Raw genomic sequence first — 12500 nt, forward strand, 5'->3', positions numbered from 1 at the left:
TACTGAGACTACTCCAAGACATACTGAGACTACTCCAAGACATACTGAGACTACTCCAAGACATACTGAGACTACTCCAAGACATACTGAGACTACTCCAAGACATACTGAGACTACTCCAAGACATACTGAGACTACTCCATGAGCAAAACATACTGAGACTACTCCAAGACATACTGAGACTACTCCAAGACATACTGAGACTACTCCAAGACATACTGAGACTACTCCAAGACATACTGAGACTACTCCAAGACATACTGAGACTACTCCATGAGCAAAACATACTGAGACTACTCCATGAGCAACACATACCGACACTACTCAATGAGCAACACATACTGAGACTACTCCATGAGCAACACATACTGAGACTACTCCAAGAGCAAAACATACTGAGACTACTCCAAGAGCAAAACATACCGAGACTACTCCAAGAGCAAAACATACTGAGACTACTCCAAGAGCAAAACATACTGATACTACTCCAACGCATACTGATACTACTCCAACACATACTGATACTACTCCAACACATACTGATACTACTCCAACACATACTGATACTACTCCAACACATACTGATACTACTCCAACAGCAAGACATACTGATACTACTCCAACACATACTGATACTACTCCAACACATACTGATCCTACTCCATGAGGAACACATACAGATACTACTCCAACACATACTGATACTACTCCAACACATACAGATACTACTCCAACACATACAGATACTACTCCAACACATACTGATACTACTCCAACACATACTGATACTACTCCAACACATACTGATACTACTCCAACAGCAAGACATACTGATACTACTGCAACTCATACTGAGAATACTCCAACAGCAACACATACTGAGACTACTCCAACACATACTGAGAATACTCCATGAGCAACACATACTCTCCAAATACTACCTCTGCACCATCGAGAGCTTCCTGACCGGTTGCAACACGGCCTGGTACGGGAATGGATCCGTCTACGACCGAAAGGCCCACCGACGGGCGGTGAAGACAACTACTCGAAACGGTGCCTGAGGAAGGCCCGCAGCTTCATCAAGGACCAACCACGAGCTGTTTTCTCCCTTGCAGACGGTATCGGAGCATGATGGCTGATACCAACAGGCTCAGAGACAGTTTTTATGAACAAGCCTGGATAAGAGCGTTTGCTAAATGACTCAAATGTGAATGTAAAACCATCAGACTGCTGAACACCTGAACTAGACTGAGCACCTGTTCTGATTCTCCACACCTTAGAACACACACACCAACACTCATGCTACACACACACAGCTGCTGCTACCAGACTCTTATTACAATATTATTTTTATATATATATATATATATAATTATAATGCTCAATTAAAAACACTTGCCACTCAATTCCCCCCTTTCCCTGATACAGGTGTAAATATTGGGACTATAAACTGTGCCTTCCTGTACTATACTAATGATAAAATGTTTATTATATTATACTGAGCATTTGACTTTATATATTAGTTTTAAATTCAACTGGTTTTACTAGTTGTAATTGTTATTGCATTGCGGAGAAGGAACCTGACAACACGTTGTTGGAAGATTGATACTATGCGTCTACGCTGTACATACTAATAACTAATAAATAAAACTCCAAAAACACTGACACTGTTCCAGGAACAACACGGAGAGGATCCTAGAAAAATCCAGTTTAATTGAATGAATTAGAGCCAAAAACAAAGCACCGGCTTCCGTTTACTGGCAACATTATTCCTTAATTACAGGGATGATCAAAGATGTGAGACAATAATAAGTGCTTTAATTAATCATGACCAGGGAGGGGGGGGGGGGGGGGGGGGTGTCATCCACGACTCATTTAATGCATTGTGTTTGTGTGTGTTTTTGGATTTAGAGTCAGGACTTCTCCAGTGTGTGTTTTGGATGTAGAGTCAGGACTCCTCCAGTGTGTGTTTTGGATGTAGAGTCAGGACTCCTGCAGTGTGTGTTTTGGATGTAGAGTCGGGTCTCCTCCAGTGTGTGTTTTGGATGTAGAGTCAGGACTCCTCCAGTGTGTGTTTTGGATGTAGAGTCAGGACTCCTCCAGTGTGTGTTTTGGATGTAGAGTCAGGACTCCTCCAGTGTGTGTTTTGGATGTAGAGTCAGGACGACTCCAGTGTGTGTTTTGGATGTAGAGTCAGGACTCCTCCAGTGTGTGTTTTGGACGTAGAGTCAGGACTCCTGCCGTGTGTGTTTTGGACGTAGAGTCAGGACTCCTGCCGTGTGTGTTTTGGATGTAGAGTCAGGACTCCTCCAGTGTGTGTTTTGGATGTAGAGTCAGGACTCCTCCAGTGTGTGTTTTGGATGTAGAGTCAGGACTCCTCCAGTGTGTGTTTTGGATGTAGAGTCAGGACTCCTCCAGTGTGTGTTTTGGATGTAGAGTCAGGACTCCTCCAGTGTGTGTTTTGGATGTAGAGTCAGGACGACTCCAGTGTCTGTTTTGGATGTAGAGTCAGGACTTCTCCAGTGTGTGTTTTGGATGTAGAGTCAGGACTCCTCCAGTGTGTGTTTTGGATGTAGAGTCAGGACTCCTCCAGTGTATGTTTTGGATGTAGAGTCAGGACTCCTCCAGTGTGTGTTTTGGATGTAGAGTCAGGACGACTCCAGTGTGTGTTTTGGATGTAGAGTCAGGACTTCTCCAGTGTGTGTTTTGGATGTAGAGTCAGGACTCCTCCAGTGTGTGTTTTGGATGTAGAGTCAGGACTCCTCCAGTGTGTGTTTTGGATGTAGAGTCAGGACTCCTCCAGTGTGTGTTTTGGATGTAGAGTCAGGACTCCTCCAGTGTGTGTTTTGGATGTAGAGTCAGGACTCCTGCCATGTGTGTTTTACTGTTTTAGTAGAGTCCTACAGAGTCAGCGTTGTTCACTGTGGGGTGGTCTGAAGCTATAGCCTGGACCCGGATCTAGATGTGATTTAATACTACTAATTCCTCTCACCATTGTTGCCATGACATTCAGGACACCATACCGATTTTACGTATCAACAATTTTGGTACATATAGTGCCTAAGGACCAGTGTTACCTCTGCGATGGTGATGCAGTCAGGATACAGGGTGTGCAGGACATGATTAGCTGTCATCAGATAGACCAGGGAATCTTCATCCACCTGAAGACCAAAGTACTCAGAGTAGTCTCCTGAAAACATACTGCCTGAGGACAGAGAAAGAGGAAGGCTATCACCTAGGGAGCTAGGGGGTAGGAGTCAGGGGGTAAGGGTTAACGGGTAGGGGGGTAAGGGTTAGGGAGCTAGGGTGTAGGAGAAAGGAAGCTAAGAGCAAGGGTGTAGGGGTTAAGAGGTACAGTAAGAGCTCGTACGTAGAGTAGTCTCCTGAAAATATACTACCTGAGGACAGAGGTACAACACCCACACTGAATAAATAACCAATTTATAACCATAACCCACACTGAATACATAACCAATTTATAACCATAACCCACACTGAATAAATAACCAATTTATAACCATAACCCACACTGAATATATAACCAATTTATAACCATAACCCACACTGAATACACAGACAATGTAAACTATAACCCACACTGAATACACAGACAATGTAAACCAAAAAACTCTACTGTTGTTAGTGCACTTCGTATGAAATACGTTATGTACGCTCTGTACATAGTGAAAATAACATTTAACCATTTTGTTTTGTTTAAAAGCACAGCAGGCGTGACGTTGCAGGTGCTTGGGAACACTGCTCTGGCATGTTTATACAAGTCGTGTCAGCCTCTATTTAAAAAGCTCTGACGAAGGCCAAGAGGTCGACGCGTAAGCTTGAATAAACACAGTGATATGAGCAATATCAGTGTGTGGGATTTTCGCTTAACAACACCAGAAACACTAGACTGCTGCTAGTGTAAAGAATATGAAGTGATTATGAAAGCACTATAATTCATTTCTAGTTTGAACAGGAGTCTTAGGATGCCCAATATGAATCCCTATAGCCCTTACCAATGCCATGGTGATGCCCAATATGAATCCCTATAGCCCTTACCAATGCCATGGTGATGCCCAATATGAATCCCTATAGCCCTTACCAATGCCATGGTGATGCCCAATATGAATCCCTATAGCCCTTACCAATGCCATGGTGATGCCCAATATGAATCCCTATAGCCCTTACCAATGCCATGGTGATGCCCAATATGAATCCCTATAGCCCTTACCAATGCCATGGTGATGCCCAATATGAATCCCTATAGCCCTTACCAATGCCATGGTGATGCCCAATATGAATCCCTATAGCCCTTACCAATGCCATGGTGATGCCCAATATGAATCCCTATAGCCCTTACCAATGCCATGGTGATGCCCAATATGAATCCCTATAGCCCTTACCAATGCCATGGTGATGGTACATCATGGACGTCACCCCATCGAACCTGAAGCCATCAAAACGATACTCTTCCATCCACCAACGCAGGTTAGACAGCAGGAACCTCAGCACCTCCCAGCTGACGCACGCACGGACACACACACACACACACACACACACACACACACACAAGAGCAAGGTCAGGAAAACAATAAGTATGTAATAATTGAAACGTGTGATGTTGCTGGTTGGAGGTTTGTTCTACAACGCTACAGGTCATTCCCATCTGATGTTGATGCTTAGGCACAGGTGTGTGTGTGATAGACGCATGCGCGCGCACACACAGACACACACGCAGACACAGACACACACACATTGGGCCACAGTGTCCAGTTCTCTCTGGCTCTCTATCTGGCTGAGTAAATCAATGTCTTACAGTAGGTAACTGAGCACTCCTCCTGGTCTACATCCCAAATAGCACCCTATTCCCTATTTTAGTGCACTACTTTTGACCAGGGACCATAGGGATCTGGTCAAAACTAGTGTGCCAAATAGGGAATAGGGTGCTATTTGGGATGGAGGCCTGATCTCTATCAGAGCGCATGGCCACTGGCTAAGTGTTTAGTATGGCCACCGTCTCACTGTGTCTCAGTCTGATAGGATTTCATGTAACACTTGGGTAAACAAACACCAAGCGAGGGAATTGAGTTCCTACTCCTGAGAATGAGATCAGCGATACTCTCTAACGTGCTTTGTGGCCTCTCTCCTTCTAACGTAGCACGTCCCAAATGGCACACCATTTCCCTATTTAGGTGCACTACTTTTGATCACGGCTCATAGGGTCCTGGTCAAAAGTAGTGCACCATATAGGGATATAGGGTGCCATTTGAGAGACGCACAACGTGACTCCCTCCTCCGTCCAACATAGCAAACCAATACTCAGAATAAACACAGGAAAAGAAAGACAGAGCCAAGGTCCTTTTAAAGCACTGCAATATCAAAACTACTTCAACAACTTCGGGAGGACTGGACAGAGAAAGTGTAATTGAGGTGATTCGGTCAAGGTGAACCACGCTCACATGACAAGTCGCCTCGACCGAGGCCTGAAGAAGCCCCCCCCCCCATCAAGTTAATACCTGGGCTTTAGCTCAGCGGGGTATCTGGTTTAGCGGCACGCAGGAGACCCAGGTTCGAACCCAAGCCAGACACTCAAGATAGTGAGCTAAGTGTTAAATGAAACAAAATATAGGACATCATGATTATGCAGAGAGACACTGGCCCCAATTACCTCTCCTTCATCCCAAAGTGTGTATTTGAAAGAGAACGGACTGGTGTAAGAAATATGCTAGCCAAGCTAGCCCATGCCTCCACCAATCAAATGCTTTCAGATTTGTGGGAAGTAGTGAATGAGTGTACACTTCAGGAAAAAGGAGATATTATTAGGAAACATCCTGTACTCTTCCTCCCTCGTTTACCGTGGCGATGAGGAGGGATTAGAAAATGCTGATTCTATCCTTAAAATAGTATTGTATCCTGGGGAGGCTCAAGGATCTGAGAGTGCTCCTGAAGTAAGCAGGCTCTTAAAGCTCTAGGTCTCTCTCTGTGCTGCCTTACTTCTGCCTCAGCAAGGGCACGTTGCCATAGAAACTTAACATGGCAGAGCTAGCTGGTGGCTGGCCTGCTGTGTAGAGCCTCATTGAGTTAGCTGGTGGCTGGCCTGCTGTGTAGCGCCTCATTGAGCTAGCTGGTGGCTGGCCTGCTGTGTAGAGGCTCATTGAGCTAGCTGGTGGCTGGCCTGCTGCGTAGAGCCTCATTGAGCTAGCTGGTGGCTGGCCTGCTGTGTAGCGCCTCATTGAGCTAGCTGGTGGCTGGCCTGCTGTGTAGAGCCTCATTGAGCTAGCTGGTGGCTGGCCTGCTGTGTAGAGCCTCATTGAGCTAGCTGGTGGCTGGTGGTGCCGACGCCATTGTGGAGATCATCGCTGAGACCATGGAGCTTGTGGAGGTTATCACTGAGACCATGGAGATTATCGAGGTCATCACTGAGACCATGGAGATTGTGGAGGTCATCGCTGAGACCATGGAGATTGTGGAGGTAATCGCTGAGACCATGGAGATTGTGGAGGTTATCACTGAGACCATGGAGATTATCGAGGTCATCACTGAGACCATGGAGATTGTGGAGGTCATCGCTGAGACCATGGAGATTGTGGAGGTCATCGCTGAGACCATGGAGATTGTGGAGGTCATCGCTGAGACCATGGAGATTGTGGAGGTAATCGCTGAGACCATGGAGATTGTGGAGGTCATCACTGAGACCATGGAGATTGTGGAGGTCATCACTGAGACCATGGAGATTGTGGAGGTCATCGCTGAGACCATGGAGATTGTGGAGGTCATCACTGAGACCATGGAGATTGTAGAGGCCATGGACATTATGAGACGCCAGTCAGGTATGAAAAAAAAATAAGACATTTTTTATGTGCCTTCAGCTGTGCTCTTTCTAGAAACCAAGGCTTTAATTATAACAGTGAAGATAGGTGAGCAGAGTTCACACTCAATGGAAGACAATTTCTTAAAACCAATATTCAAAAGCCATGTATTTATTTAGATGGCACTGAAATATTGCATAAGTGCCATCGGCAAAAAATATGCACCCGACACAGGCACCATTGACAACTACTGTATAACAGATCTATGGAACATATTGTTAAGGGACACAGATTGAATGCCTCCAATGCATTATCCACACCGTGTTGTCGACGCCCTTATCCACACCGTGGTGTCGACGCCCTTATCCACACCGTGGTGTCGGCGCCATTATCCACACCGTGTTGTCGACGCCCTTATCCACACCGTGGTGTCGACGCCCTTATCCACACCGTGGTGTCTACGCCCTTATCCACACCGTGGAGTCGATGCCATTATCCACACCGTGGTGTCGACGCCCTTATCCACACCGTGGTGTCGACGCCATTATCCACACCGTGGTGTCGACGCCCTTATCCACACCGTGGTGTCGACGCCCTTATCCACACCGTGGTGTCGACGCCCTTATCCACACCGTGGTGTCTACGCCCTTATCCACACCGTGGTGTCGATGCCATTATCCACACCGTGTTGTCGACGCCCTTATCCACACCGTGTTGTCGACGCCCTTATCCACACCGTGGTGTCGACGCCCTTATCCACACCGTGTTGTAGACGCCCTTATCCACACCGTGGTGTCGACGCCCTTATCCACACCGTGTTGTCGACGCCCTTATCCACACCGTGGTGTCGATGCCATTATCCACACCGTGTTGTCGACGCCCTTATCCACACCGTGGTGTCGACGCCCTTATCCACACCGTGGTGTCGATGCCATTATCCACACCGTGGTGTCGATGCCATTATCCACACCGTGGTGTCGACGCCATTATCCACACCGTGGTGTCGATGCCATTATCCACACCGTGGTGTCGACGCCATTATCCACACCGTGGTGTCGATGCCATTATCCACACCGTGGTGTCGACACCATTATCCACACCGTGGTGTCGACGCCATTATCCACACCGTGGTGTTGACGCCATTATCCACACCATTATCCCTGCCGTGGTGTCGACGCCATTATCCACACCGTGGCGTCGACGCCATTATCCACACCGTGGCGTCGACGCCATTATCCACACCGTGGTGTCGACGCAATTATCCACACCGTGGTGTCGACGCCATTATCCACACCGTGGTGTCGACGCCATTATCCACACCGTGGTGTCGACGCAATTATCCACACCGTGGTGTCGACGCCATTATCCACACCGTGGTGTCGACGCCATTATCCACACCGTGGTGTCGACGCCATTATCCACACCGTGGTGTCGACGCCATTATCCACACTGGTGTCGACGCCATTATCCACACCATTATCCACACCGTGGTGTCGACGCCATTATCCACACCGTGGTGTCGACGCCATTATCCACATCGTGGTGTCGACGCCATTATCCACACCGTGGTGTCGACGCCATTATCCACACCGTGGTGTCTAGGAGCCTGGTTAGAAAGGACATGCTAGAGGAGCCTGGTTAGAAAGGACAGGCGATAGGAGCCTGGTTCGAAAGGACAGGCGATAGGAGCCTGGTCAGAAATGACAGGCGATAGGAGCCTGGTCAGAAAGGACAGGCGGTAGGAGCCTGGTTAGAAAGGACAGGCGATAGGAGCCTGGTCAGAAAGGACAGGCGATAGGAGCCTGGTCAGAAATGACAGGCGATAGGAGCCTGGTCAGAAATGACAGGCGATAGGAGCCTGGTCAGAAATGACAGGCGATAGGAGCCTGGTCAGAAATGACAGGCGGTAGGAGCCTGGTTAGAAAGGACAGGCGATAGGAGCCTGGTCAGAAATGACAGGCGATAGGAGCCTGGTTAGAAAGGACAGGCGATAGGAGCATGGTCAGAAATGACAGGCGATAGGAGCAGAAATGACAGGCGGTAGGAGCCTGGTTAGAAAGGACAGGCGATAGGAGCCTGGTTAGAAAGGACAGGCTATAGGAGCCTAGTTAGAAAGGACAGGCTATAGGAGCCTGGTTAGAAAGGACAGGCTGAGCCTGGTTAGAAAGGACAGGCTGAGCCTGGTTAGAAAGGACAGGCTGAGCCTGGTTAGAAAGGACAGGCGGTAGGAGCCTGGTTAGAAAGGACAGGCGGTAGGAGCCTGGTTAGAAAGGACAGGCGATAGGAGCCTGGTTAGAAAGGACAGGCTGAGCCTGGTTAGAAAGGACAGGCTATAGGAGCCTGGTTAGAAAGGACAGGCTAGAGGAGCCTGGTTAGAAAGGACAGGCTATAGGAGCCTGGTTAGAAAGGACAGGCGGTAGGAGCCTGGTTAGAAAGGACAGGCTAGAGGAGCCTGGTTAGAAAGGACAGGCTAGAGGAGGCTGGTTAGAAAGGACAGGCGGTAGGAGCCTGGTTAGAAAGGACAGGCGGTAGGAGCCTGGTTAGAAAGGACAGGCTATAGGAGCCTGCTGGAGAAACAAGTCTAAATGTAGTGTTAAATCGTATCCTGTTGTTCATACCGTTTGGAGTTACTATGTATTTCCCCGTTATCACCTCACGTCATTTTGTTTTCCTTTTTGAGTTTGTTTTAAAATTGGAATCTGTCTATGCTTACCTGGAAACCAGCGGACTGGGTCACTCGCCCTCAAAAGGAACTGTGTGACAAACATGGACAAATAAATGCAATATTTTTTGTCATACCAAGAAGCTCAAGTCTTTTCTTGGAACCGTTTTGGAGACGTGGATGTAGAAGGTGTCTGACAGGAAGCGGTTCATTAGAACATAGGGACGATAAACACAACGCTACGTAATGATGCACAGCATTGCCGTGTCACTCCAGCACACACACACACACGTCATATGAACCCATTTATATACACTAGCTGAGGCTACACGTGTGTACAGTAATCATGTCAAGGACCACATTGTGTTAATGGTCCGAAGCAATCATGATCCTTCTGGACAGACCAAAACATCATGGAAGAGATCGACGATTGTTCTGGACAGACCAGAACATCATGGAAGAGATCGACGATTGTTCTGGACAGACCAGAACATCATGGAAGAGATCGACGATTGTTCTGGACAGACCAGAACATCATGGAAGAGATCGACGATTGTTCTGGACAGACCAGAACATCATGGAAGAGATCGACGATTGTTCTGGACAGACCAGAACATCATGGAAGAGATCGACGATCGTTCTGGACAGACCAGAACATCATGGAAGAGATCGACGATCGTTCTGGACAGACCAGAACATCATGGAAGAGATCAACGATCGTTCTGGACAGACCAGAACATCATGGAAGAGATCGACGATCGTTCTGGACAGACCAGAACATCATGGAAGAGATCGACGATCGTTCTGGACAGACCAGAACATTATGGAAGAGATCGACGATCGTGCTGGACAGACCAGAACATCATGGAAGAGATCGACGATTGTTCTGGACAGACCAGAACATCATGGAAGAGATCGACGATTGTTCTGGACAGACCAGAACATCATGGAAGAGATATACGATCATTCTGGACAGACCAGAACATCATGGAAGAGATCGACGATCGTTCTGGACAGACCAGAACATCATGGAAGAGATCGACGATCGTTCTGGACAGACCAGAACATCATGGAAGAGATCGACGATCGTTCTGGACAGACCAGAACATCATGGAAGAGCTCGAAGATCGTTCTGGACAGACCATAACAGCATGGAAGAGACCAATTATAATTCAGACCACAAAGCCCTGGCCTCTGGCCTCTCTCTTTTCACATGTAAAAACTTCATACAGAGATGGATGCAAATGATGCACAATATAGGCTGAATGTAAGAGAGAGAGGGAGGAGAGAGAGAGAGAGAGGAGAGAGAGAGGGAGAGACAGGAGAGAGAGAGAGAGAGAGAAGGAGGAGAGAAACAGGGAGAGGGAGGAGAGAGAGAGAGAGGGAGGAGAGAAACAGAGAGAGGGAGAGACACAGAGAGAGGGAGAGACAGGAGAGAGAGAGAGGGAGGAGAGAAACAGAGAGAGGGAGAGACAGGGGGGAGAGAAAGGGAGGGGAGGGAACAGAGACAGAGCATTACTGAGGGACGCCTGGATCAAACCTAATAGAAGTATCACATCTGAAGACCCCTGTTCAAGGTAATAGGTAGCTTCATTAACTGCCTGACAGGAAGTCTTGCCACACCCTGAGCTGTTCAAGGTAATAGGTAGCTTCATTAACTGCCTGACAGGAAGTCTTGCCACGCCCTGAACTGTTCAAGGTAATAGGTAGCTTCATTAACTGCCTGACAGGAAGTCTTGCCACGCCCTGAGCCATGTAACTTACAGTCCTGGTTCATTTATTCTCTATTTGTCACAATGTCTGCGTCTGAAATGGCACCCTGTTCCCTACATAGTGCATTGTTCCTGGCCAAGAGTATTGCACTAGATAGGGAATAGAGTGTCATTTGGGACACACGGCCAAGGTGTCCTTGGTCTTGTTTGAAAAAGGTCCATTAAAGCAGCAGTGGGAAGCAGCTAGGGCCTAATACAGGAAGCAGCTAGGGCCTAATACAGGAAGCAGCTAGGGCCTAATACAGGAAGCAGCTAGGGCCTAATACAGGAAGCAGCTAGGGCCTAATACAGGAAGCAGCTAGGGCCTAATACAGGAAGCAGCTAGGGCCTAATACAGGAAGCAGCTAGGGCCTAATACAGGAAGCAGCTAGGGCCTAATACAGGAAGCAGCTAGGGCCTAATACAGGAAGCAGCTAGGGCCTAATACAGGAAGCAGCTAGGGCCTAATACAGGAAGCAGCTAGGGCCTAATACAGGAAGCAGCTAGGGCCTAATACAGGAAGCAGCTAGGGCCTAATACAGGAAGCAGCTAGGGCCTAATACAGGAAGCAGCTAGGGCCTAATACAGGAATCAGCTAGGGCCTAATACAGGGAGCAGCCAGGGCCTAATACAGGGAGCAGCTAGGGCCTAATACAGGAAGCAGCTAGGGCCTAATACAGGAAGCAGCTAGGGCCTAATACAGGGAGCAGCTAGGGCCTAATACAGGAAGCAGCTAGGGCCTAATACAGGGAGCAGCTAGGGCCTAATACAGGAAGCAGCTAGGGCCTAATACAGGAAGCAGCTAGGGCCTAATACAGGGAGCAGCTAGGGCCTAATACAGGGAGCAGCTAGGGCCTAATAGAGGGAGCAGCTAGGGCCTAATAGAGGGAGCAGCTAGGGCCTAATACAGGGAGCAGCTAGGGCCTAATACAGGAAGCAGCTAGGGCCTAATACAGGGAGCAGCTAGGGCCTAATACAGGGAGAAGCTAGGGCCTAATAGAGGGAGCAGCTAGGGCCTAATACAGGGAGCAGCTAGGGCCTAATACAGGAAGCAGCTAGGGCCTAATACAGGAAGCAGCTAGGGCCTAATAGAGGAAGCAGCTAGGGCCTAATAGAGGAAGCAGCTAGGGCCTAATACAGGGAGCAGCTAGGGCCTAATACAGGAAGCAGCTAGGGCCTAATAGAGGAAGCAGCTAGGGCCTAATACAGGAAGCAGCTAGGGCCTAATACAGGGAGCATTTAGGGCCTAATAAAGGAAGCAGCTAGGGCCTAATACAGGAA

At 48.1% G+C, this 12500-nt stretch overlaps 1 protein-coding gene across 2 annotated transcripts in view; it reads right to left on the reverse strand.

Moving 5' to 3' along the window:
- gbe1b (1,4-alpha-glucan branching enzyme 1b) overlaps positions 1–12500 on the reverse strand; it is a 324598-nt gene that overhangs the window by 168691 nt on the left and 143407 nt on the right. Inside the window, exons 8-9 of one of the 2 annotated variants that reach the window (XM_090224112.1) lie at positions 4401–4516; positions 3078–3205 (exon numbers count right to left, since the gene is read on the reverse strand). In XM_090224112.1, coding sequence (XP_090080238.1) covers positions 3078–3205; positions 4401–4516 — 244 coding nt within the window. Of the gene's footprint in view, positions 1–3077; positions 3206–4013; positions 4112–4400; positions 4517–12500 lie in introns of those variants that run through there. The other variant, XM_090224113.1, reaches the window with a different exon arrangement.

This window comes from Oncorhynchus mykiss, chromosome 27, assembly GCF_057628025.1.
Source record: "Oncorhynchus mykiss isolate SJ-2025 chromosome 27, ASM5762802v1, whole genome shotgun sequence".
In the NCBI taxonomy this organism is placed as follows: Eukaryota; Metazoa; Chordata; class Actinopteri; order Salmoniformes; family Salmonidae; genus Oncorhynchus; species Oncorhynchus mykiss.